Raw genomic sequence first — 27396 nt, forward strand, 5'->3', positions numbered from 1 at the left:
GCTCTGTGGAGACTGGAGGCTGGGTCGGATTAGAAAGTGCGCGTTTTGACGGAAGGAGATGAAAGTGCGCTCCCCGTGCCCCGCGGGCATGCCCAAGAACCCCTCGCGCGCGCACGCGTAAAAGCAGTGGCGCACGTGCACGACAAAAGGCACGCGCCCCTGACGAAAAAATTTAAAGCAATACCCCTGAAGCCTAACACTGTTCTTCAGTGTGCGGGATCTGCGGTGTTCGAGGCTTTTTGACCTATTACATCACTGGAATGTTTCCATCGGAATGTGTAGGGTTCTTGCGGTGCTGGGATCAGACAGTTATCCAGCCACACACACACACACACACACACACACACACACACACACACTTCTTCATCCTCACTCACTTCCCCATCCCTGTTTTTCTTTTTTTTCTTTCACTCAGCGCGCAAGCCCGTGTGTGTGTGTGTATGTGTGTGTTTTGGGTTATCGTGTGTGTGTGTGTGTGAGAGAGAGAGAGAGAGAGAGAGAGAGAGAGAGAGAGAGAGAGAGAGAGAGAGAGAGAGAGTGAGTGAGTGAGTGAGTGAGAGAGAGAGAGAGAGAGAGAGAGAGAGAGAGAGAGAGAGAGAGAGAGTTTAGTACAGGGGAGGGAGAGACATTCTCCAGCCGTGGAGCACAGTTTCAGTCTGGGCATCCAGCAGCAGCAGTAGCGCTGTCTGCCTTCCCCATCAGCGACACCGCCACCCGTCTGCATCCATTTTTGGACTAGACACCCCGTGCTGTGACACTGTCTACGAGCTGGGGTGTGTGTATCTGAGCGCGCGCGCGCGTGTGTGTATGTATGTGTGTGTGTGTGTGTGAGTGTGTGTGTCAGTCGGGGAGCAAATAAAACCCAGCCGCTTGTGGCGTTAAAAGGCAGCGTCTTCGGGCCCCCCCATTAAGCGAGCAGGGGGGAGCGCACAGCAAGAGGAGCGAGAGAGAACAGCGGCGGGATGCAGAAGGTGGCATGGAGGAGAGGTGTGTGTGCGTTTGTGCGCGGAGGCAGGGCAGTGGGATGTGGCGTCTGACGGACGCGGAGAGATGCTGTGAGCTCTGGTATTAGCAGGCAGCTGCGCACCGAGCCGCTCTCTCCCCTCCCTCCCCTCCCCGGCTGCTCTCCTCGCACCGACCATTCGCTGAAACCGGGGAATCGGCTCCACACGGCTCGCTCTGCTCTCTTAAAAGCTGGCGTCCTGCGCGGGGATTTGACACAACCAGGTATGTGCAGCGGCGGAGCCCGTTTGGGCGCCGGATGCCTGTTTGCATGGCGGGGAGGGGTGGGGGGTGGTGGGGGGGGGATCTTAACTGTTTGACTTCATCCTGTATCTTCTTGTTGCTTCCCTCCCCTCCCTCTGTGGCCCTGTCAGTGGAATAATGAAACGTTCTTTGAGAATGGTGCGGTTAGATGGAGTCATCTGTCCATGTAGCTGAGGTGAAAATACACAAGAATCAGAAGGTGTAAGTGTTAGTGATCCTTCTGTTGTCTTTTCTTAATAAAAAAAAAAATAATAATAATCCACGTCCGATACAAACACTGTCGATTCCACAAATGGCCCACTGCTCTCATTCACACCTCTCCTATGTTGTTATGCACATGGACGCATGTGAGCAATGCTGTTGTTTCACACTGGGCAAATGCGATGAGACTGCCACTCGTCCTGCCGGCCAAAGAAATGGAAATATTTTGATTTATGAGGGGAGACAATCTGTTGTGATGTTGGCTGGTGTCCTAGGGCTGCAGGCAGATATTCCACTGTTGGGAAAATACACAGGTTAGGGGAAGGGAGGTAGAATGTAGCCGAGGATGGGCGTGAGGGCAATACGATCCGAGGATGCACACACCCTCACACACTCATCTCCCCCCCCCCGCTGCTCTGCTCCGCTCCGCTCGTCTCTCAGAGAGCACAGAAATGCATGCTTAAAAGCAATCATGCACGGAGGCATGCATGTCGCACATGTGTGTGCACGCACGGCTGCACACATGGGCGCGCGCGAACACACACACAAACAAACACACACACACACACACACACACACACACACACACACACACGTGCACTAATCCACACTGGGCAATAATCCACAATCATGTGTTCTGGAGACATGACGTAACACACGAGCATCTCTCATACATTTCTAAAGGTTTGCATAAAATATTCCCTCAGTCTCTGACAGGATGATGAGAGAATGAGCCGCAGATCGCAGCATGCAGTATAATTGCAGTATAATAACCACCAATTGGCATACTCTGGTTTTTGTGAGGAGAAGAGAGCAGATTGTACTACGGTGAGAAAATAGGTTAGCATGCCTCCAACTGACACTCATTTTCATTTAAGGGAGAGTGGCAGAGATTTGTAGGACTGTGAGAAATGGAGTGTGTTGAGAGTGCACTGCTCATTGGATGCATTAGGAAAAAGAGTGAAATTGGTCCCTGGGCAGTAATGCAGGGCCCCGGGAAGCAGAGCCTCAAAGCACAGGGAGTGGGTGTGGTTGAGGTGCTCCCCCTTTTCTCTGGAGGTTTCTCTAGTGTGACTCACAGATGGGAGGGGCTCTACCTCAGGACCACAGGAATTCCCAGATTTTCTTTCATGGCAACGATTTTGTTTTGGGGACACTCATATTCCCCCCGAGCATGTTGATTGTGGAACAACTTTTTTTACATCATACTACACAAGTAGCTGTCAAGGAACACACACATTGGAGCAGTTTGAGGTCTGGTGCCTTGGTCAAAGGCCTCAAACAGAAACCCAAAAATCTTATACTGGAATGTCACCAGCTGTAGAGCTTGTTAACATGTTTGAACATGTTATGTCATGTCTAAAAACACATTATTGTATGTTCCAGGTCAGTTGATGTGTAACCTCAATAATTACAACCGATTAAAGGGACTGTGTGTGTGTGAGCAAATGCCTCTGAGATAAATTCATTGTTTATGACTCGTTCTATTATAAAAACCAATAGCTACGGTCCACTGATCACTGCATAGGTGCTATAGAAAGAGTTCAATACTTGAATCAGCTTATATGAACAATAGAGGAGCTACCGCAGATCAAGATAACCCAGTATGTAATATCATTCTCACATGCTCTCGTCATGCTGGCTCGGAATAAATGATACCATTTCATTTGTAGCTCACACGCACGAGTGGGATAAGGTGATCTAGTTATCTGTCATCCCTTTCTCCTAATTCTTGCATCATTACCCCCTAATGGCATGATACAGGCGATACCTCTTGGGTATTATCAAGTCATTTGCCTATCAACTCTAGCTCTAGAAGTGGGTGAATGCTTCATTTGTCAAACCTTAACATGCAGATGTCAGGATGTTGGCTCTGTAAAGAGAACGGCAGTCCCCTAATAGGTAATCAACACTCATTAAACACTAGTACTCTCTTAGTGTGATTCGTCCAGACAGAGTGCAGCGCAGTGCTTTGCTACAGTAAACAGTGACATATTCTAGATGCTCTCAGCCATGATTGTTATGGATCGCCTGATAGAGTGTTGTTAGGGTGATGCCGTTTTTTCCTAATCAAGGAGAACGTTGACTGATTTTTTTAACTGATACACATTCATAGTAAAATAAATATCTCAGCCTGAAATTGTCGAATAACCAGCAGATTGTATACAATCAATTGTATACTATCCAATTTGGAGGTGCTTTACTTGCATATTTCCATTTTCCACTACTTTATACTTTCACTCCACATCTTATACTTGTGACGTGTAACCAATAAGATGTTGTCATGGGTGGGACATCGATCGGGACCACAGAATGGTGACTGCAGACAACGGACGGATTCTGCATCAACCAAAGTATTGCATTTTTAAATTGATTTACTTTATTGGCTATCGGACACAAAAAACACTGATCTGGTAATCGCAAACATTTTGAATATTGGCCCCGATAATCAGCCAGGCAACTCCCTAGAGACTGTAGCTGAGTTTTGGACAACTGAAGGTTGGCTCAGATTAGTCAAAGTGGGATTTTAATGAGGTGCCTTTGCCACAACTTTTTCTCAACCATATAACACACAATGTATTATACTACGAATCAGTTGTTTGGGTCAGAGATTCAGCTGTGGATGGATGAGCAAATGTTGTGTCCAATGACTTGTCAGTCACAAGTCGGTCACACACAAAAACGAAAACCCTGCTTCATCGTCCATTTCGCTCTAAATGGGACCATTTTTTACAAAATGACCAACATACTGTGGAGTCGCCACCTGCTGGCCAAGAGAAATAATGTAGGTCAGAGGCAATGCACTGGCTTAACTTTTCAGGAAGTTCCCTCCACTATTTTTGGACTCCATTTTTTGCTGCTGCCCCTGTCCACAGCAGTACATTGCTTACCATCTGTGGTGGTACTCCTACTTGATTCCCCAAACTGGGGATGTCTTGACCGCCATCTACTGTAGGTAATAAACTGATAAACTGGTAATAATACTTGCTGTCTTTGGCTAAGAAAGGTTGTCAGTTATTATTATCATTCACCATATTCCTGCAATTGTTTTGCACCTAATTGATTTAGTTTGTTTAATCTGTTATGGTGCCACCCAAATTTGTAAGTCATTTATAGTTTGGTCGTATATTTTTTTCAGTTTCATATTTATTCCATTCCCACATTCAATTCTGCTTATTATATTGTGCTTTTCAACTGTGTAGTCAATAAATAAGTAAATTATTATACAATCAGGCTGTTTCGAACACCCTATGGTATAAAAAAATCCCTGACTGGGAAAAGATTGACTGATTATAAGTAAAAGACTTGTTCTCCAACTAATTAAATAGTGCCTCTCAAGACTGTATAATATTAATATTCTTGTCTTAGTTCATCATGCTGAAATCCTCCATAGTCACCACGCTTCTCAATCAGCAAAGCCGAGTGCACCCACATAGGCGTTTTCAATTACTCTGGCTGATTAATTAGACCTTTGCTCAGGTTAAAAGTTGTGCTGAGCTGTGCTGGGAATTCAGTGATGTCACCAAAGATGAGAATGATAACAGAGTAACTTTTCCGCTACAACAGATAGAACGAAACTAACTAGAGATTGAGGGAGATGACAGTCAAGTGCAGTCAGTTCACACAAACACAGTCCTGAGAAGATGTCTAATTAGGCCACAGAAGTGAAAATGTCTGTGTGGGTGTGTTGCGGCTTGAAATATTCAACTAAATTGCAAATTGATTGAAAAAATTGGAAAGCCATTAACTATTTTATGGACACAAGAATCCCATAAAAATGTCTTATTCACTTATCCTGCTGGAGAAAGTGAATGAACTATCATTTTTCTACCCTACAGTTTCCCTTGAGCAAGGCACTTAACCCTCAGCTGCTCACTGATTAACACAAGTTGGTTGGGAATGGTTGGGAATCTCTCAGTTTTTGCATGCAGCTTGGAGACAAACATTTCTATGAGAGCTCAAAATGTCAGTGAAAGTAGTTGAGGCCGAATGTCAGTACATGTTTAAACAATATCTTATGTGCTGTATTTATGGGAGGGGTAGTTTTGGGTTGTGACCCATCAGTTGCGAAAGGCTGCTCTTGGCGTGAAGCCAGTCTTCAAGAGCGCTGAGTCATGAACCTTCTCATACTTTCAAATATACTGTAGTCCCTTGTTACCTCATTCTGTTTTAGTTCCATTTCTAGCTCTAAAATGACAACTTTCTATGCTGCTTTTCTCTTATTTTCATGACTGACCTGTAATGAGCCATAATTCTCAAGGAATGTTTAATTAATGTTTGAAGGATGGTTTTAAGTACTTCATACGGCAGTCAGTAAATTGCAGCTCGTCCATTACAATTGGTACTACTTCATAATACCTTTCAATATTAATTTAAAAAATCTTTTACTTTTAAAAACATTTCTGCCCCAGACCTGCCTCAAACCTTATTCTGTCAAGTGAACAAATAGTCAAGCTCCTGGATTCATTCACTTGAATCTGGCAGAAATTGCATAGACATCTATGCTGGCAAACTTAAGCAATATTTGCTAATGCCTGGTCATTCTTCAGAGCCCTGCAATAAAAGCTAACTGTGATGTTGTGTTTCACAGCTCATTTAAAGTGGGCATGTCTCTGTGGTCATGAGACTGTAGACACATCAAGCTCTAAACCCCAGAACTAATGTGGAGCAGCTGTCAGATCCTCTGCACAACAAACATCCCACTTTGGACTCAGTTGGCCAGTTTTACTCTATAGAAACATAAACCTATCAGAACCACTCCAAGCTATTGAAGGTATTGCACTATGCAGAGTCATTCCAGAGTCTATGACCTCTTCTCCGTGAGACTAAGATGGCCATTTTGTTCTCTTTGTAGCAATATAATCTGCTGCACATATTCATTATGATACCTAACCGATTCAGGTGCTGAACAATTCCAATTAAACTAATTGGGACATTAAATGTATGACAACATGGGTCATTAAATTAATCTAAATCAGTGAAAGCATGCACATCATCCTCATCATTATAATGAATAAGTTGCATATAGCCAGCACAACTGATATATTGTACCACTGTATTTAGACCAAATATCATCTTTAGCTGAGCTGATTTTGCATCCAGCTAGATATCTATATATGGTGAACACAATGTTGAGGTACAATCATGGTTTGATTTGGTGCTCCCTGTGTTTCACACACTCTGTCAAGAGTATTGTAGCACAGAGGCAATTAGAATAATGTATACTCCTGTAGAAGCTGGATACATCAATGCAGCCAGTGGGTCTATTGACCTTGACTGACACATACACACGAATCTACGCATACACACGTGCAATTGATTACCCCTCAAACCCCCTTACTTGCACCCACAGACAAGCACATACTTCAGTCTCTGTCTTTGTCTCTCCTGCTCTCTCTGCATTAGTACCTTTGGCATACACTTTAAATGGTGTCTATTATGGCTGAGTCTTCTGAATCATCAGTTTCTTTGTATAATAAGTTTCTAAACTGAGCAGTTTGACATTTACATTCTTCTGTTTGTGCTAAGTGTGATGTGGGAATCTATAACCAAATTGTAAATATTCTTATTTTTCTTTGTCTTTCAGGGAGATGTTCCTTTTCTGGAAGAAGACAACTGGATTTAAAACTTTTAATGAGCCTCTTTGTGGACAGTGGTTTTAGAGATTGCGAGCTGGTCCCACTGTCAAGCACAGGTTGATTGTGCTTGGCTCATCACTGCTGTATTCTCAGCCAACTTCTTTCACTGGATGATAAAAAACAGTCCACAGGATTGCCATCCATGGTTTCTGCTCTAATAAAGACTATATCATCCTACATTAATAAGATTTGCAAAGGAATGTTTACAAAGAAACTGGCAAACCCAATCAAGAAGAAAGAGAGAAGCGAAAATAAAGAGCCCAAATTGACCACTGATTTGCAAGCACACAATCTAACTCTCTCTACCACACTAAAGACTACAGTTAAAAAGATTTCCAAATGCTCTTCGGCACGTAACATATCGCTTGAAGAAGACGACGGGAAGAACGACTGCTCATCCCTGTCACCTACTTTCAGTTATCGGGTAGCTATTGCAAATGGACTCCCGAAAAGCGCTCCTTTTTTGAATAACAATGAAAGTATCTTTCCTGAGGTTCTTTCAATTGATAGTAGTTACTCTGACTCCTTGAGTGAGCCAAAACCTGTCAGGAGACTTGATGAGCATAAATCATACACTATGCCAGTAAGACGAAACAGGAAGAGCCTCATCAGTTTGGCTCCTTCTGATGGCAGTTCTGAGGGTGAACGAGTGGAACGCTCTAGTCTACACACACTTAGGCTGGGTGCTCTACGCAAATTAAGAAAATGGAAGAAGAGTCAGGAATGTGTCTCCTCAGACTCCGAGGTGAGCAATTGGAGGAAAACCCTGGGCATCAGGAGCAAGTCCTTGGATCGTGCTGGAAGGCAGCAAAAGAGCTCAACCCTGGAGCCTGGCTCCTCCTCCACAGGTTGCATCAGTCAGACCCAAGATGTAATGGAGATGATCTTTAAGGAGCTTCAGGGTATCAGTCAGATAGAAACAGAACTGTCTGAATTACGTGGCCATGTGAATGCCCTAAAAAGCTCCATTGATGAGATCTCTAGCAGTGTTGAAGTAGTTCAGAGTGAGATTGAGCAACTTCGTTCAGGATTTGTCCAGTCTAGAAGAGAAACTCGTGATATTCATGACTACATAAAACAAATTAGCCACCAGGCCAATAATTCAACCTTGCGATTCATCAATGTTCCTGAAGAGAAGCCAGAGAAAACAGAGATTCTAATATATAAAGTACTAAAAGACAAAATGGGTTTCATTGATGCCCATAAAACAATTAAAATTGAGCTTGCTCATAGGTTAGGGCAACAAAGAGAATGTTCTAATGCAAAACCCCGCCCAATTATTGTTATTTTTGCAACACCCCAAGATAGGGATGTAGTCTTGAAAAAATGCTATAAACTAAAAGGAACAGGCATTACAGTCTCTACTGATAGCTTAACTCATGATGGGAAGGAGAGAAAAGACAAAGCAATGTCCTCCTCACAAACCTATGAAAGCATGGATATAAAGGTCTCAGGAAAGGATAAAGTAGTGGAGAGTGATGACTGGGACTCAATGGACAGTGATAAAGAGTTGGATGAATTAAGCAGAAATAAATATGCAATGGTAATTTCAAAGCCAGTACACAAGGGCAAATCAGAAAAGCGGCGATCCCACGACCATAGCAGGTCAGGAGATGAAGCAGGCTACTCAGGCACAGTTCACTATGCTGATGACACTTACTATGACCCAGACAAGCACGGAAAGGCCTACTACTCTGATTTGACCCCTGGTTGGCTTTCCCAGAGTGACTATTCCACCCCCAAACTCAGCCGCTCTGAGTCCGACTGCTCAAAACTTTGCCAGTCATACTCAGAGGACTTTTCAGAGAGTCAGTACTTTACACGGGCCAATGGCTGCTCCCTGCTGTCCTCCTCAGATCAGGAACTGTGGCAGAGAAAACAAGAAGACATGGCATCCTCTTGGTATGCTAGCCCTAGTCATCAACTTGGTGATGAGAGTCAAACCTATGAACACAATGAGGTTGAGACTACAGAAACCATTGACAGTGGAGTGAGCAATGGACTTGTCTGCATGTCTGGGGACAGAAGCCACTACAGTGGCTCCCAGGTCTCTTTGCAAGGTGACCTTTCACCCTGGAAAGACTGGCATCATCTGGAGCAGGGCGCTGACTCTGGCTTGGAAGCCTCCATAGAGGTCAGCAGTCCCTTTGACCCATCAACTATCCCTGGTTTTCCAGAAAACATCACTAAATGTCAGGAGGTTGACTTACAATTTGAAGGAGATGAGGAATTCATGATGCTCGACAGGGAATCTCCCCTACCACCTATTACTACCCACATTATTCCTCCCATCACAGAACGGGAGTCTGTCAAGACACCTGCCCGTCAGTCTAAAGAGGGATGTAAGGTGACTACAAAAGAAAGCACTAAGGTATCTTCTAAAGATGCCCCTAAAGCAACAGCTAAAGTGACACATAAACAAACTAAATTGACTCAGAAAGAAGAAAACACCAAAATATTGCCAAAGGAAAACCCCAAGATATCTGCTAAAGTTGCACCTAAAGTGACCTCTAAAGCAGCTCCTAAAGAGTCATCTAAAGATATTCAGAAATCGGCAGCGAAAGAATCCTCTCAAGCACTCCAGAAAGACATCCCTAAACTCACACATAAAGATGCCACAAAGCCCACTGTTAAAGAAGTATCTAAAGTAACATCTAAGGTAACTTCTACTGAGGCTGCTAAAGTCACTCCTAAAGTGACCCCAAAAGATAGCCCAATAATGACTCCTAGAGAAAGTCCTAAAGAGTCGCCTAAGGAAAGCCCCAAAATAACCCCATTTGAGAGCCCTGTCTCGACCCCTAAAGAGTCCCCTAAAGAATCACCTAAAGAATCCCCTAAAGTCATTGCTAAAGAACCCCCAAAAGTCATTGCTAAAGAAACCCCAAAAGTTGCATCTAAAGAAGGTCCAAAAGTTGCATCTAAAGAAGGTCCAAAAGTTGCATCTAAAGAAGGTCCAAAAGTTGCATCTAAAGAAGGTCCAAAAGTTGCATCTAAAGAAGGTCCAAAAGTTGTTGCTAAAGAGGTTAACAAAGAGGCTTCAAAACTACCGCCAAAAGAAGTCCCAACAGAGATGCCAAAAGTAACATCTAAGGAGACTGGTAAAGTACCCACTAAAGAGGTTTCTAAGATTCCACCACAAGAAGCCCCGAAGGCAACTCCTAAAGAGAGTCCTAAGTTACCCCCTAAAGAGACCCCTAACATGCCACCTAAAGAGAGCCCTAAAGCTTCCCCAACAGAAGCCCCTAAAGAAGCACCCAAAGTAGTCCCTAAAGAAACACCCAAAGTAGTAAGTAAAAATGCTGTTAAGGAAGGCTCTAAAACACTTCCTAAAGAAAGGGAAAAATTTCCAGAACTGGATGTCAATCACAGCTTTCACCAGACCCAGAATAAGTCTTCAACTATGTACCGCAGTCAGAGTGAGATTCGAACAGAGAAGGTTGAGGAGGTTCCTAAGTCTTGGAGCAGTAGGCTCAGCATAGATCTCAGTGAGAAGTCCTTTGGCTTTGGCTTTGGGTCTACACTGCAGAGGGCTAAGTCAGCTCTGGAGGTTGTTTGGAAGTCTGGTGCACAGCCTACCCCTGCTCCCCCTGAAGAGCCCACTAACCCCCCTTCTTCATTTATGGGGCGTTTCCGCACCCTGTCCACTTCTGGTGTAAATAACTCTAGTACTACAGGAGACTCAGATGTCTGCACAGAGCCTGTCACCTACAAGGCAGAGGACAAGAAAACAGGTGCAGAGGAGGAAGTTGGGGAACAACAAGTAGACAGTGAGACCCACTATGTTGAAGTGATGGAGCAGGTATTAGCTAACTTGGAGAACAGAACTAATGCTAATGAGACAGAGGAGACAGATGAGCCCACACAGGAGACTGAGACTTCTCAGGACTATGATGTGTCCGATGAAATTGAGGCCTCTCAAGACAATGATGCTTCTCAGGATTTTGACGCTGCTCAAGATTTTGAAGCCACAGAGGACTATGAAGCAAGTACACAGGCACGTGTTCTGGAGTATGATTGCAGTTTGGATGAGCAGTATGATGAAGAGTACAGTGAGGATTATGAAACCCAACTCACTGAGGACACTGCTGAATATGATGCAATGGTGGAGTATGTAGATGTAGAAGAACCAGATGAGGACAATGATATGACAGAGGAGATGGAGGAGGGTGACGAGGAGTTAGAGGAGGTAGAGGAGATAGCAGAGGAGGCCACTGAGGTGTCTGTAAAAGTTGGAGAACAGCAGGAAGACGAAAACAAAAATGTTCCAGAGGAGAAACCCGTAGAGGCCCCACCCAAGAAACGCATTCGACCAACATTTAAGGAGGCAGCACTGAGGGCCTACAGGAAACAGATGGCTGAACTGGAGCAGCAGATCCTGGCAGGGGGTATGACTCTTCTTTTTGTTTGTCACAGTGTCACTTTGATTTTGTACAAGGCTTTACATTGGCAATTCATGGCAGGTCATAACCTTGTTCCTCTATAACACATATAAACATATTTGCCAACTATCCTGATTTTCTTGGGAGACTCCAGTTTTTCATTGCCCTCTTTCGGTTTCCTCCGGGGGTCACAATTATCCTGTATTTCTCCCAATTTATGACAATTTTTCACACTTTTTCCACTTTTAGTTATCGCAACCTTTTTCTTGCTCTCTACAGTGTGTAGTCTGCTGTGCTGTTGCGCCTTGTCCTCCTTAGTGAGTGAGAGATGGACACAGAAATGGAGAGGAGAAAGAATATTTAACCAAATTTCAGACACCCTGGAGAGAAGAATTCCCCTCTCTTAAATTTTTAAAAGAAAGGGGCTATGAAATCTTCCACATCCAATTTTCTGTCAATCAGTGGGGGACACGACGTCAATCCTCATCAAGAGGCTGACATGGTGCAGTGACTTGCACAGCGGCATGGGCATGAGAGATATGAAGGAATAAAAGGTGATAAATATTACTATATTACTTACTATAGCAGTAGTAACATTAACAAGTTGTTACAACCACCTGAAACCTTAAGAGCAATTATCAGTGGCTGCTTTCTAAGATTTGTCTGAAAGACAACAAGCAAACATGGACACTTGTGCTGCGCTCAGAAGATACTGCAATCAACTCTTATGTCTTAGATGTTGGCTTATTCCTGACAAGTTTCTTAGTATCATGTGGTAGTCCTTAACATCTACTGGGTCCTCTGTGTTCTTAGTGAAAGTCTGAGTTCTGTCTGATTTCTTTGGTGGTGGCAAGGCAAAGACTTTAATCTTGCTAGTTTAATATGGTTAGATTTATGGGACGCTCTGACTTTGATCCACTCGAAGGATCTCTCTTTGAATTGGTAATTTACTTGAGAAACTGAGGAGTGGACTCTCTCTGAAGGTGGACGGCAGTGTTTCTGGTGGCATTGACTTTGTATTCATATTCCACTGGCGCAGGGCTAGATGGCTCTTGTAGCGGACTGTGGCTCAAGAGATAAGACTGTCAAACATGTTTCTGGAGGTTTATCATTTATCATTAAAATTTCATAGACCTCAAAAGCTACAGTTGGGATGACCTACAAAACTACCATCAATTCCACACAATGAATAAAAACATGACAAGAGTCTGTTATTGTTTGTCATTATAGTGGCGCATTGAAAACAATTAAGTCTGTACATATACCACTGAAAATGTTCTGGATGTCCCTGGTTTTTGCCCTACAGTGCTTTAAATTAGTGATATTTTATACACATAGAAGACTATTCTGCCAATACGCTCATTTGCCTTTTTATATCATACTTTTTCCGCCCTGCAGTAGTTGCCTTGAATCAATATGCTGTGTAGCTGATGCATCACTGCTTACCTAAAAAATAACGCAATTTATAATCACCACAGGAGTTTAAATTGTTAAGATTGATTCACTGAAGAAGAAGTAGTCTTTCAAAGAGAATGAAAAAGGAGACCAGGGAATTTCCACTCTTACTTAAAATGAAAAAGCTTTTGACCTACATATGTAGCTGAAACTGTGGTACTCATGGTGAGGTAAAGTAGTTCAGGGAATACAGGCTACACATGAAGACTGACAGACGCATGCACAAACCTTCTCTGTGACTATATTTGCCAAACACCCTGCAGAGAATAAAAATTATCACTGTTATCCACTGAAACTCTTAAATTAGGAGAGCTCTCTTCTCTGTCATATGGTTGAACGTGACCCTGCTCACCAACCTTTAAAACCAACAAACTGCAGCTTGTATGAGATTTTAATACCATACATTATCATCAAAAATTATTACCGTGGGCGATATATGCACTCACATTTAATTCCTTTTGCTTTTAATTTATGCACTCACTCATCCATATTAATACCATGAGAATACAGGCAGAAGGTGTGCCCCATTAATTCTGAAATTAAAGTGCAATTGATGATGGATATTTTGAAACCATAGAACTGATTATATTGATATTGGAGTTTAAAAATCTGGTAGTATACACTACACTTGTTTTTCAACATCACATGTAACATAAATCCGCCCGATTCTTAAAGAACCATAGCCAATGCATGCTAAGTGGGGAACTTTGCTCTCTGATGGATAGTTATTGTAATGGCAACATGAGTCTAAATCCTAAATCCTTATCTTTGGACATATCTTTGGAATTTCTGAACTGCGACTTCTTGCTTTTTACAGACTGTGATTGTCCTTTTTGATTTTTTGCTTCTGTCTGTCGAACCAGCAAGAGCGTTAAGAGCTGAAATGACTGACTGACTCATTGACTGATTGACTCACTTGTCACTGTTGAATCCTGCATGTGCGAGGTTAGGCTTGCAGTAGACTCAGGGCATATGACTCCAATTGAAAATGTCTGACGAGTTCTTCCACTCACTGACAGTTTTTTTGGTTCTCTTCTTCTACTCTCTATAAATCATTTAGTGGCCTTGTCTGTAGCATCCTATAGTGTTTCCATATTGTTCTTTGCTGGTTGGGTGAAAACTGATGTATGAGTCCATATGTCATGGCCATTATTTGTTTTCACTCTACCAAACAGTGCAAGTAACTGAGACAGGCTGAGACAGGTTGTGTTGAGGAGATTAAATGTGAGACTGGAGTAACTCTAAACAACAGGACGGCTGTTTGTTTACTTCAATCTGGTGTGCTGTCACTTTTTGGGTCCACATATCATACAGGAAATAACCAGCCTTGCTTATTTATCCTCAAAATAGTGCGATGTGTTTGGTTGTTTTTTAATTAATTCCCAGTTTGTTTTTACTTTGATGATATGAGGTCAATGTAAATACTGGAGCTACTGATTGCTGAGCATCTTATGCATTTTGTTTCATACAAACAAGAAACAATAACACTAACAAGGTTTGTACACTTTTGTTTTGAGGTGATCTATGAACTAAATAGGATATCGCAACTCACTGGTAAACAAAATCATGCATTGCAAAGACCAGCTTCAAAATCATTCAGTGCGTTTACATGACACTCAAGAAAGCCAAATTATTGGGTTAGTCCGACTGTGATCGGACTTTTAAGATACGTGTATACACCTGACTAAAATTGGACCGGATCGGATTTCTCATAGACGGATTAAAACATCTAGATTATTCGATTGATAGTCGCATTACTAGTGCATGTATATGTTCTATCAGATTGGATTGGATTTTGCATTCTGTGCAGTCTCGAGCTTTTTTTCCCGGGGCCGTGAGTTGGAAGTATAAGGACGGCGGCGGCGTCTTTCCTCCAAAATAACCACAAGCAAGAGTGCCATTTGGGTACCAGGGTATGACATGCTTCGTCCAATAATTCGATTTTCTCACAGGCATGTATACTTGGACAATTGCAGTTGTCTGATTGAGTAGCATAGTCGAACTATGGCTGTAATCCGACTAAGCTGTGCATGTAACAACCTGAGTGACGTACTGTTTCTAGCGCTATCCAAAACATTCCCATAATGCACTTGTTTGAGACATAAAGTGTAGCCATTGCTACGGTCTGACCAGTGTTGAGCATCTTTGAATATTGTTACCACAACTACCTGACCTATAATACATTTACATTTTTTTTTCCTTGATAGAATTGCATCAAGTACGCAGCTATGTGACATTGGGAGCAATTGTTTCAATTTATTATAATACTAATGAAGATGTTGTCCGAATGGAAGAACAGACGGGCATACTCTACCCACCCTCGTTAGCTTTATGCCTTCATCTCCTGTAGCTGATGTGTGCTCATCATGCTCGTGCTCTGAAGCGTGCCTGCTGGTCTGTGTTGGAGCTGTGAAGGGAGTCTCAGCAGTACTGCCACTCCTGCCAGGCCTGTCTTCAACTGGCTACAGCAGCGTCTGTATTCAGATGCTAATTCACACTCCCAAGGGCATTCTGTAACCAGGTCAGCCTTGCTTGGAATATTTATAGAGGTCTGCTGCTAGTGAAGTTTGCTGCTTGCTCCTGGGGGAGCAAAGGAGGTAGACCCTCTTTATGCTTAGTGAACCATTTCTCGAGAAAAGTGTGGATATGAAAAATGCAGATGCAGGAAACGCAGGAGTCACTGTTGTTGTTTTTTAAGTGATACCATCCAATTCAAAGCACTGACTGATTCGATGTTGCTCTATTTAGCTGACTGTTGTAAACAGGGAAAGCCTCTTCTCCACAGAGCACACACATAATTTGGAGGAGCTATGAATCTAGTTTGCAACACATTACCTCTGGCTTTCAGATTAGACATTTAATACACTGTACTCTTTTTTCGGCTTGCACTTTTGCCAAATCCGTCCTATTTTGCTTGTACTTTTCCTCTAAAATTCATGGCAGAATAATTTCATAATAACTTAGATCAAGGCAATAGTGTTGCCTTTATGTGTGCAATTTGTATTTCTGATTAGATACGGGCAGATAACCAATTTTTACCCCAACGCTCTATTCCTGGTTCATGTCCACGGGGATTCTATTTTTGCACTGAAATTGAACTAAATAAACTCTCTGACATCAGCCTCATGTGTGTTGTTATAGCTGAAAAAGATATGAGCTGAGGGGAACAGTGAGTGATAAGATTACTCATATACTGTACTTGATGTTTTGTCTCCTATAGCAGGAAACGGCACAGTCACATATTGTTTTGAGTCATCAGAGGGACAAGCAGGGAACAAATTGGTAGCACAGGCAACCAGGACTTTTCATTACGTCAAAGCCTTGAGGGCGGCTACCTCACACTACACATGTCCTCCTTTGGTCCGCTTTCATCATAAATCTGTTATCCTGTAAGTAATTTGTTAAATTATTAATGATGCTTAATATACGGTTGTATGAGCTGCCAGCTGTAGTAGGGAAATGTCCTGGTTTTGCTGTCATCTAGCAGCAGTATGTATCAGTCTGCACAAATGTTTAAAGATCCAAACAGCGATAAAAGGGATTCAAGCAATGAATACATACAACATCTTAGTTATAAGAAGAATGTATGTTATGGAAAATCCAGTATTACATAATATGTGAATAAAATTAAAGAAATATACAAATGAAGTGTATGCAGAATACATCCTGGTGCTGTACAATTAATCAAAAATCCCAATATGGCCAAGTGCAATATGCAAAAGTTGCAATTTTTGACAAGGGTAGAAAAAATGAAAAGTTAGTTAGTTAGGTTAGGGGCCTTATCAACAAACAGCATAATCATAACAGTCACTATTTTCTCAACAAGAGAGTGTTCATGTTGAATTGCCATCAAAGATAATACATAAACCTATTAATAAGAAATAGACACAAGAGGTTTTTAATATGTTGCAAATATGAAATTTAATTCCTCCTTCCACAGATTTAGTTATGCTGGTACACACATTAGCAGTGTAATTAACTTTAATATTACCCTACCAGTTCCAAGTGTGGCGTTTAATTATGGGTACAGCATTTAAGGTCCACAAATTAATAAACTGTTTAGTGACAATCTTGGCATGTGTGCTTGTTTGCTGCCTTGACTTACCAAGAGCTGAGTGGCGTTGAGACGATGGGCATACATGTCTTCTTCCATGAAGCCACTGGACCAAAACATGTTAGCTGCTGCAGCAGGTGAGAGGTTAGCTTGTTCCAAAGAGAAAGAGGATAAGCTCACAACAACATTGTCTTTTAAACATGTTGTGTCTCCATAGCAGGGCAGGAAGGGCGGCTGCTTGGCATCACCTTGGTTTTGTTTAGAGGTGGAAGGTTGTGAGAAGCACCACGGCTGTAGGACGAGGCCTGGGGATCTAACAGCTAACGGTACTTGTTGCTAAGCTAACTTAGCTGTTATCTGTTGCTAGTCGGTGAATAACGGAATTTTGAGAAGTGTGCAGGTGGCGGAGTCGATGGGAAGCACACTACATTGAGTTTGGGTGAATAACTTAGATGTTTTTCATGGTGATGTTACATATTTTCAGAGGAGAAGACGAGCACAGGTGTAACTAATCACGTTGAGGCTGTCGATGAAATACTTTGACATCTCAAAATGTCGGCCATGAAAAAGATCAGTTTGTAGGCTAATGTGAGTATTTCAGTGACAAAGTACAGGTCAATTAATTAACGACATAAGAATAACATTTTAATATCATATTAATAACATTTTAAAGTAGCATGAATCTCAGCACGGGTGAAGAAACGCCAGCTTACAAAGTCCTTTTTATTGCCAAATTTAAGCAGCCAAAGCTGGCTGAGGTCAGGTAAGGATTGTCCTAAAATAAACTCATGTTGAGTGTTGGTAGCAGTCACATCCCCTGGTCTCTAGGTAGAAGTGAAAGTGTTGAATGGCACTGATGCAGCACCACATGAAGGTCAAACTCATTCCTGCCTTGGCACTGAATGGAAATATGGGCCATTTAAAGGCATGTGAACAGAGAACACACCCAGCCGGCACAAAACTGCCCCTTTGTTGTTAATATTCTGTGATTTTATATCTAAATCCTGCCCCGATTTTATAAGGTGTTAAGTCAAGTTAGGAAGTCTGGTCTTAAATATCCTAAAAGTTAAGTTTCTCAAATATTGAGTGAGTTCAGAATTCAGTTTGTCATGACTGGAATTGGTTTTCTCCAGCGGGACTGGAGGCTTTTCTGCTCTGGTGAGCTCGTCTATGTGTGGTGTGACTGGTATATTAAGAATGACAGGCAAAGTTGAGATGGTCACACTTGTGGTGGCCAGTGGTTGGCTTGTCAATGGGACATTTTTTTTTTATCAGGATGTGTTCAGTGTGAGGTCGGCAACCTCTGCTCTGTGCTGGGGTCTTGGGGGTCTCTTTGTTTTCCAATGAGCCAGACTACATCTTAAAGGGTACAAACTCCATCCCGTCATCACTGTCGACTTCAATGGTTGCAGGTCGTGCTCTGCTTTGTCATCTTGATTTCCTCAGGTTTTTTTTTTTCTTTTTATCAGCTCCTTGAAAATATATCCTCCTGCCTGTGTTTATAACCTAACTTGCTGGAGATGGTGGAGTTAAAGGCGAGATGCTGCCAAGGCGGCGACTGCAGTTTGAGACTGTGTTTCAACATTTGTAAGCCAGTCACCACTGGATATTTTTAAGAAGATAGTTTTCAGGTTATTGCAACGCATTACTGTCAGGTGGAGACAAAAAACCCAACAACAATATTATTGGCAGGAAGTTTGGATGTCTAGTGTGTTTGTGCCAACAAAACTGGCATTTTTATTTAACAAGACCTTTGGACATCTCCAGCCAAGTTTGTGGCGACCAAAAGAGCTATTTTAAGCCAAAACGTGATCTTTTCCTGATCCGAACCAAGTGGTTGTTGTGCCAAAACCTAACCAGAGCAAAAGCACAGTGTCGTCACGAGATAAGATTCAAAAGTTAACTAAAATATAGGTTAATGTTCAACATATCGGTGGTTTGAAGAGTCGTTCGTTGCAAACATTTGCTCTGGGGATTGTTTTGTCCCTCATTGTTCATTCAGATGTTCACCTGAATGTCCGTATAAGAACACATGTTCGTGTGTGTCGGAGTAGCGGTCCTGGTTCTATCACCCACGTGCAGGCTTTTCTGATCCGCTGAGCTCTGATCTATGTGCTGTGTGTGACCATGTGTGTCGGCGCTGAAATTCAGGATTTACTGCTACTGTTGAGATCTCAACACTTTGCCCACAGTGCACACACACACACACACAGGTTTCCGACCATCAATTACATTTTCGTTCCATAGATTTAAGGTACCGGTGAAATGAGGTTTATATCAGCAGCCTGTAGCCTATCTTTGTGCTCTGGCTTTATCTTGTGCAGCTGCAGACTCGCTGGTAGAGGAGATGGCTCTATCTTGTATAGTGGTGCTGAAAGTAGCTTAGCTGATCGCTGTCCATGGTACCGACTTGCAGCTTAGCTCCTCTGTGGGTGCCGCGTCTCTGCATGCGTGCAGCTCTTGGTGTCAGTATATTGTCACAGCTGTCGCAAAAATGTACTGTGCTCTACGAAAATCATCCTTTTCAAGAATTTGTACTATCTAATTGGTTTCACATTGGACTTGAAAGCATTTTAATGTTTTTGAATTATCAGTGCCTCCATGAGAACCATCATCATGGAAAGATAAGCACTTGTGGTGAACACTAATGGCCCTCTAAAGCACTCTGGATAACAGCATCCAACAATTACTATGTACCGCTTTCTCAATGAACGCACAGGTACAGGGCTATGAATATTTCAATGGTTATGAATTGATATTTTGCTGCGCTGATTTTTTAACCAGTGTCCACTTTCAAGTAAAGAGACAAAACAAAAATTGAAAGGGCCTCGATGACTTGAAGATTATGGAAACAAGCTCAGTGGTCGTTGCCTCATGCTGCACTAGTGATGCAGTATCTGCTCGCCGACAGCAAACGGTGTATCGCGTCGTTTTAATCGGAGGGGCGAGTTGATCTTTCACTAGCGAACAGCTGTTTTCTGTTTGTATAGCATTAGATCATGACCATGCCGCCATTTATCACCCGTGGATCAATAGCACAGTAATTACACCTCTGTAGTCTTGCTTATTTAAAGGGCATGCCCTCTCACAGTTCATCTCTAAAATGGCAATATAATACTAATTGCTTATTCTCATCTAATGTGCCACGTCTACATGGCCATGACTGTTATCTCATGTGGTCTTATCAATCAAAGTCTCCATTTTTCAAACCTATGCTGCACTGATTTGAGATATTCCACGTGCAGTGATATTCAAATATCAACCTTTAGCTGTGAGCCCTCTGTTGTCTAACAGAGCTTCTTTTCTACTGCATCAACTTTATACAGTATGCTTCCTTTCACAGCCATTCACCCCGAGGGGTGTGTTGACTCTGTCTCCGTTTCTGCATAAATTGTTTGGCAAAACAGAATTGTGTCATCAGGCTGTAATAGTATATTAGTGTCCTAACTAATTGTGTGTATTTTCCAGTGGGCTGCTCTCTCCTAACGCTCCGTCCTCCTGTCATTTTCTCCTTCCAGACAGCACTGCTTTGGACACACAGGTTTTAAGTCATTGTTAATAATAAACCGCGTGGATACTTGTGATTTTCCTTGCATGTGCATGTCTTGTGTTTTGTTTTGTTGTGTGACGGTGTGCGAGTTTTGTTTCTCCCTTTTTTACCGGATTTGAAGTAATACATCTACCTGAGTGTGTCTGTGAGTGCGTTTGTTCCCTGTGAAGATAAATCGATGCCGTATCTGTAGGTATGAAAGAGAATGCAGCATGCGCCTCTGAGCCATCTTACTGTCACTTTGTGCCGGTTGTCCCTTTTGTTCCTCTCTTTTTCAGAAAAATGATTTGTGTTTCAAACTGACCATTTTGGTCAGTGGGGAGGGAGCGTTACACAATAGGCAAATCTGGCCCGAAGCACCGAGAGCGACAAAACTCTCAGTCTTGAGCCCACAAATTACATTGATGTGGAATAATTTGGTCTTGTGCCTGTGGTGCTTCCCTCCCTTCTCCCCGTGCTGTACAGCTCCTCTCCTATCATTTATCTTATCCTCAATTGACCTCCAAATGTACTGTATTCTCCCCAATACGTGATGTTTTACCGTGTATTTCCCTTGTTTTGTTTTTTGCTGCTGTTTGCTTTGTGTTAAGTTGGATGCAGTTACCTCGCACTTCCTTGTTTTACATTGTGCGTTTCTTTTCTCCGCAGCCTCGCAGTCTTTTGGATCCCAAACTGCTCGGCTTGCAGACTGGAGGGTGAGTGGTGGCTCGCTTCTCGATCGGTTCGGTTCAAAATTACGCAAATCTGAGCTGCCGCGCTGTTTTGCGACTCCTCGTTGAGGCACACACGTAACAGAAAACATTACAGGCATGCTGACTCTCTGGCACGCGGCCCCAATTAAGGTATGGCACTCCCTTTTTTGTGCTATACCACGGAGACGAGATGAATTAGATGCCTGGTGCCTTCGCAACATCTGTAAAAACGTCGACATTAACGAACGATTAACGATGAAAGTCTGCATGAAAGATAGATGAAGCCAACTGTTGTCACATGCAGTCATGGGGGGAACAAATAGCTAAAAATCATATCAGGCTCCATTACCCCAGCATGACTGTTCAGCCTTCTGCGGCATGCATTGTGCATAAAGGCAGCGAGGGCCAGGGGCACCAGGGTGAGGCCAGGGCCAGCGCAGCTCGTCACGTTGTGTGTCTATAGGGTCATACCACTGATGTCGCCAAGAGGCCCTGACAGAAGAGCTTGAGGAGCTTTATCTGCCCGGAGGCACTGGAGCCTTGATGTCACGTTGAGGTCGTTAGAGAGGCTTTGAGTGACAGTTGAGGTGATGCCACTGAGAGCCTCACGGGAAAGGAGCTCAACTGGTGAGAGGCAGTCAGGGGGGGCGTGGAGTGCGCACAGGGGAGCGGGAGGATGGAGAGAGCAATAGAACTGAAACTCAAGTGCTGTAGAGACAACTCAGACAATCACATCTCATGTTCAGTATTCATTGTAAGTCAAATAAATCCAGTTTTAGGTATGATATGCATCGGTAAGTGGCATCGCGAGACCCGTACTCTGTGAAAATGTAGATAGCTGTGTCTGTGGGAACAGCAGAGGGCGAGAGGGATTACATGGCGCTCCTGTGTAGGTGGCCGGCGTCATGCGAAGCGAAGAGGAAGGGGTGAGACAGGTTAGGCAGGAGGCATGATCCATGGCGTTTGCCGGCTGTGTAAATCAAGGGCCCCCTTTCACCGTAGTAATGTCTCCCCCAGCATGGCATTATTATGATATTAATACACCTTAAATCTGTCTGCTTCTCCAGGGCTGGCAGTATTCTTTATGGTATTGACAGCATGCCAGATTTACGCCGCAAGAGGACAGTGCCTCTTGTCCGAGACCTGGTGAGTCATCTGCCTCAACAAGGTTACGTGTGATTTATGTGAAATGTATCTTGAGTGACCCAAATGGTAACCACACTGTCGGAATCCTGCTCTGTTGTGAGTATGGTTCCCCGCGGAAGACAATGATAGGTTTACTGGGAAACTGATAAAAAATGTGCTACCGCTTTACAGAGACAGCGTTTGTTTCTTATCATTATGTGACATCCCAGGGGCTAGCCGAGGACCTATAATAGTCATTTAGCTGAAGTCCCTGCAACAGTAACGGTTACCGGAAAATGATTTGAATTGTGACTCTAATTACAAGTTTGTTATGGCGCGCCATTGGGATTAATGAAAATATTCCCCTCACACACTGTATGGAAAGTTGCGCCGTAGTTTAAAAAAACATAAACACGAGTTAAAAAATCATAGCCTCTCATTGTGATAAAAATCAAGTTTGAATGGTGATAAAAGCAACCACATAAAAGTGGTTATTTAGCGTAGAGCCCCGCCTACTGGGAATGTTAAATGTAACCTTAGCAGTAACTCTATGGCTTTGATTAATTAGCCTGGAGAGAGTGTTTAAGGCGCAGCACCACAGTGATGCTCCGCCATTTGTTTTTATGGCAACATAATGTGTCATAACATATCCCACAGAGAGGCCTGTTGTAGTGCGGTCCGCTGTAGCACTGTGCCACATGGTTAAGTCTGTGTGAACGACAACAGGCTGTCACGATGCAAATGCCATTCGTGTGTGTTTATAACTGTTTTTGTCCATTATGTGCTGCACAGTATGTGTCTGTCTCGTGTTTGTTTGTCTCCCATCTTCATGTATTTAAGACAAAAATATGAAAAGAAAAAAAAATAATACCAGAATTCTTCAATGACGTTACTTTAAAAACAACCTGTTTTAACACTTGCAGTTTTAAAGATTTAGTTTCTTGTGAACTAATATGATTATGTAGCCTGATGTCATACACGTAGATGCTGATGAATGTTTATATCACAGTGAACAACATGAGTTGATGCTGTATTTGTCCATATCTCTCATGAAATTAATAACCAACAATGTCTTTGGTAAGTATGGGTTGTCGTTTTTTAATTTTTAGTTTTTTTTTGGATTTTGCGTGTATATTTGCCATTCCTACATAGACCCATAACAGCTATGGGTGATATTTTTCAGTGAGTTGTCAGATTTCAGCCTCGCCGGCGCTTGGCCATTTTTTCTTGCTTTTTTCAGTTGCTCGGCAGGTGTCGAAAAAAAAAAAAAAAAAAAAAAAAGAACTGCACACAACTTGAAATGATGACAACTCAACCCAAAAATATATCCGATGAGACTTCATTGACTTCTGATTTAACTGTGTGAGGCTTTTAAATCATGTAAAAGTGACACTGAGCAAGCCTTTTACACCTGGGATGAAGTCAGTTGTCAGCAAACCAATTGGTCCCCTTTTCATGCCTCTCCTTTGTCAATGTCTCCCATTTGCTGTGTGATTGCTTCAGGGCAGCAACAGCGTTTGATTGGAACGGACAGCAAAAAAAAACCAAAACAACAACAAAGACATAAACCAACCAAAAAAAAAAAAAAAGACAAAAACGCAAAAAGTTGAAAATCGATTTGTAAAAAGCATTGAAGGCTATATTGTAGCTGAATAGATAATATCTGGACATTACAGGTACATCTTGTATTGCCCGGAGCATCCGCAGCAGTGCTGGTGCATGTTGATAAACTTACATCAACACTCACAAGTTCATGTAGAGGTCACGTTCCCTCCTACATTCTCCATGGCTTCCATGGATCTTTACCATAGCTGGGCTGTACAGACAAAGAGGGTCGTGGTAAAGACTGATCGAATATTGTCAGCTGTCCATGTCTGCATTCCTATGTTACGTAACTTCCTCCAGTCTGGGATAAATGTCTATCAATCTCTGGTCACCCAAACTCAATGGATATCAATATAACAGCTAATTTACATGTGTGTATATGTGCGCGTCTGTGCGTGTGTGTTACCTGTTCGTGTTTGTGAGGGCGCCCGCCTCGTGTGGGCCTGTGCTGTTAAGTGTTTAAGTAAGTTTGAACGTCTGAGCAGATGTGCGTGTGTGTGTGTGTGTTTTTCAAGAGTGTGTTTTTGTGTGTGTGTGTTTGTGTGTGTGTGTGTGTGTGTGTGTGTGAGAGAGAGAGAGAGAGCGAGAGAGTCGTCGTTGTGCAGTACAGCTGGCTTCACCCATACGTGAGTGCGTGTGTCTTGCGTTTCTCTGTTTGTGTCAAACTAATGTGCAGAGCAGACAGCAGAAAATATGATCAAAGCTTCATCCAACAGAGAAGTGGATATAAATGCCAAGCATGACTGCAATTTAGTAACTTTCAATGCATGAGTGGATCAAGAATCATGCAGCGGCTGTAAAATCTCTCTTGATGAGTAGTTGAATCTTTCTAGAGCTCTGTGCCCAAACCAGCAGTCCTGCATGGCAGTTGAGACACCTATGCGCCTCAGTATGGATAAAAAAATAAAAAATAAAAAAAAAATACAGTTCCTCTGCTGTTTGTGCTTTCAGCATTCATCCTCCCACTCCTTGTCTAATTCAATTACTGTATTTCTTTCGTTCTCTATTCATTTGCTCCTGGAAATCGCAGGCTTTGGTGAGTTCACGTTCCGTCTTTGCACGGCACAAGAGCAACGCACAAATGCTTTGTCTTTAGATACATTCATTACAGAAAAATCTTGACTTTAGACTTTCTATTTTTCAACATATTTCTCCTTCCAAATGGTATTATACATGCAATTCATTCTCCCCCCCTGGACTCTACCTCCTTTTTATAGAATATTATCCGATATTATCAAGCAGTTTAACTATATAGATGTGTGCAAATCCATTGAAATACTGCGTAAAACTGCGGATAGGTAAAATGGGTCGGTGAATTTATCCCTTTTCATCATCTCCCTTTCCCTCTTCCTCTCAGACCCTCACTGCTCGAAAGGCAGGCATCTCGTTCGCTCTGGTGAACCGATCCACCCTGAATAATGAGGACCTGGTGAGTACTAACATGCCCGCAGTGCCTGCATGGAAAATTATTGTCTGTTTATTGTGGAGTCTTAGTGGGCAATGTGGGGTTCCGCAGGCACACGAGAAGCTGGACCTGTGTTCTCATTATTTTTTAGGGCGCTGTTTGGAGGAAAGGGGGGGCTGGGACTCTGACAGACTTTTATAGCGGTGCTGTTCGCTGCAGCTATTGTACTTCAGGGCCCGGGATCACGTTGCCAGGAACACGGGGTTCCAAAATGAAAATGAGATGGATTGCATTAGTTTCTGGCCCCTTTTTGGATGTACATACAGCATGCCATCATCTGTCTGTCTGCCTGTCTTATAGTGCAGTTTATTAAAACGGTCTCCATGGAACAGCTCCTCACTCTTTCTGCTGTGCTCCTTCTGTCAGACCATTTGGATGAGTTCAGAAATTAAGTGATGGCCCAGTCACTTTATTTAGACAATGGCCCTGTGATTAATAACATGCGCTGCGCATCGAGGAAGACGGCGCTGCGGAGAAACAGGCAGAATGTCTCAGTCGATGGTGTGAGACACTTCTTGTGTTGACCTCCAAAGCTTCTCCCTGCATTAATTGATTGCAATTCTTCCCTCCCAGAGGGGAGATGGGGTTATAGGAGGCGAACAGCAGGAGAGAGCAGTTCCTCAGCAGAGACAAACAAGCAGGCAATTTCATATCCGCTGATGTGCAACAAGCTGACACAGTTGCTGGATCAAATGTGCACGTTATTCGCAAAGTGTCATTCTTTTCAAATGAGAGACGCAGCCCCACCATTTGTGCACACTGATTTGTGTATGTTTTCATGTCACGTGTCTATTTCGCACACTTGACCTGATCCTCATGGTCCACATCCCCAGTTGCCCCCCAAAGTGACATGGTCTAGATTGCGCACATATAGGCTTCGGGCTGATTAAAGGGGCTTTAGGGATGAACGACTCATGTCCCAGATGAGGGAGGAATGACGCGATAGATGCAACGTGTTCATCGTGTGTGAAGGGAGCTCATTCTTGGGCAGATTTTGAGAACGCACCACTGTGGAATGAAACAAATTGAACTTTTGGAATAGATGCCCGATACAGTAATTCAGAGCAAACAAGGAGGAGTTTTAATAACTGGTGGTCGAGGGAAAACAGAGTTCCGAGCAAAGCTACAGATTGTGCGGTCTTGGTAAGTAGGACGAGCAGATGTCAGAGTTTTATCTGCTGCATTAAGTCCAGGAGAGTGCTTCCCTGTGAGGACTGCGAGAGCACTCAGTGAACGACCATATGCTGTTTAAGAGTGTGGAGGAGTTGGGGGGGGGAAGAGAGGAGAAAGGAAGGGGAAGGGAAGGGCGAGAGAATGGGGGAAGATCGGAGCGAAGAGTGACTTGTCGCCGTGACCCTGTGGCCCTGATGTCACTGATCAGGCCGCCATGTTGAACAATCTGTCCTCTCCTCCCCGGAGAGCTGTTTGAACCTACTTAGAGTGTTTCCCTCTTCTACCCCCTTCTTGCCTCATCTCTGCCCTACATCTTCCATTTTTTTCTTTTCTCTTTCAACTTAATGCATTTTAATTGGATTAAAATGCCCAACTCATTGCTGACGTATGGAAGTCTCTCTCTCCCGATGATACGCTGCTTCGGCGTCACGTTTCCCGTGCATCTGCTTTTTAGAGCAGAAAGGAACATTATGTGTGGGCCGGCCAACGGCCCGCGTGTCTGCTCAATGTTCTGAGCTGCATGTGAGCGGAGCACCAGAGCCTTTTATCAGCGACTGTCAACGTAAACTTACCTGCTCAGACAAAGACAGGCACAAAGGAAGAAGGGAGCCACGGCCCGACATGGGTCAAGGAGGATCTGGAAATAAGATGTGATTTGTTGATCTAAGTCAGGTCGGATATCATCAGGCAGGTTGTTAGCAGCAGAATGCACCACACTGGTTTTAAAAATGCTTGCCTGTGCTATCTGCCCAAGTAATTTGGGATAGTTCTGTGAATCTTGCCACAGAGAAA

General features: G+C 43.1%; 1 protein-coding gene across 3 annotated transcripts in view; it reads left to right on the forward strand.

Moving 5' to 3' along the window:
* Window positions 1-595: 595 nt before the first annotated feature.
* The window catches only part of unc13c (unc-13 homolog C (C. elegans)), a 105019-nt gene continuing 78218 nt past the window's right edge, over window positions 596-27396 (forward strand). Inside the window, exons 1-7 of one of the 3 annotated variants that reach the window (XM_030413846.1) lie at window positions 596-1227; window positions 7055-11491; window positions 20513-20535; window positions 21193-21239; window positions 22304-22382; window positions 24997-25002; window positions 25324-25395. In XM_030413846.1, coding sequence (XP_030269706.1) covers window positions 7249-11491; window positions 20513-20535; window positions 21193-21239; window positions 22304-22382; window positions 24997-25002; window positions 25324-25395 — 4470 coding nt within the window. In that variant the 5' untranslated portion in view covers window positions 596-1227; window positions 7055-7248. The remainder of the gene's footprint in view (window positions 1228-7054; window positions 11492-20512; window positions 20536-21192; window positions 21240-22303; window positions 22383-24996; window positions 25003-25323; window positions 25396-27396) is intronic. The other 2 variants (XM_030413848.1, XM_030413847.1) reach the window with 2 other exon arrangements.

Source organism: Sparus aurata, chromosome 4, assembly GCF_900880675.1.
Source record: "Sparus aurata chromosome 4, fSpaAur1.1, whole genome shotgun sequence".
NCBI lineage: Eukaryota > Metazoa > Chordata > Actinopteri > Spariformes > Sparidae > Sparus > Sparus aurata.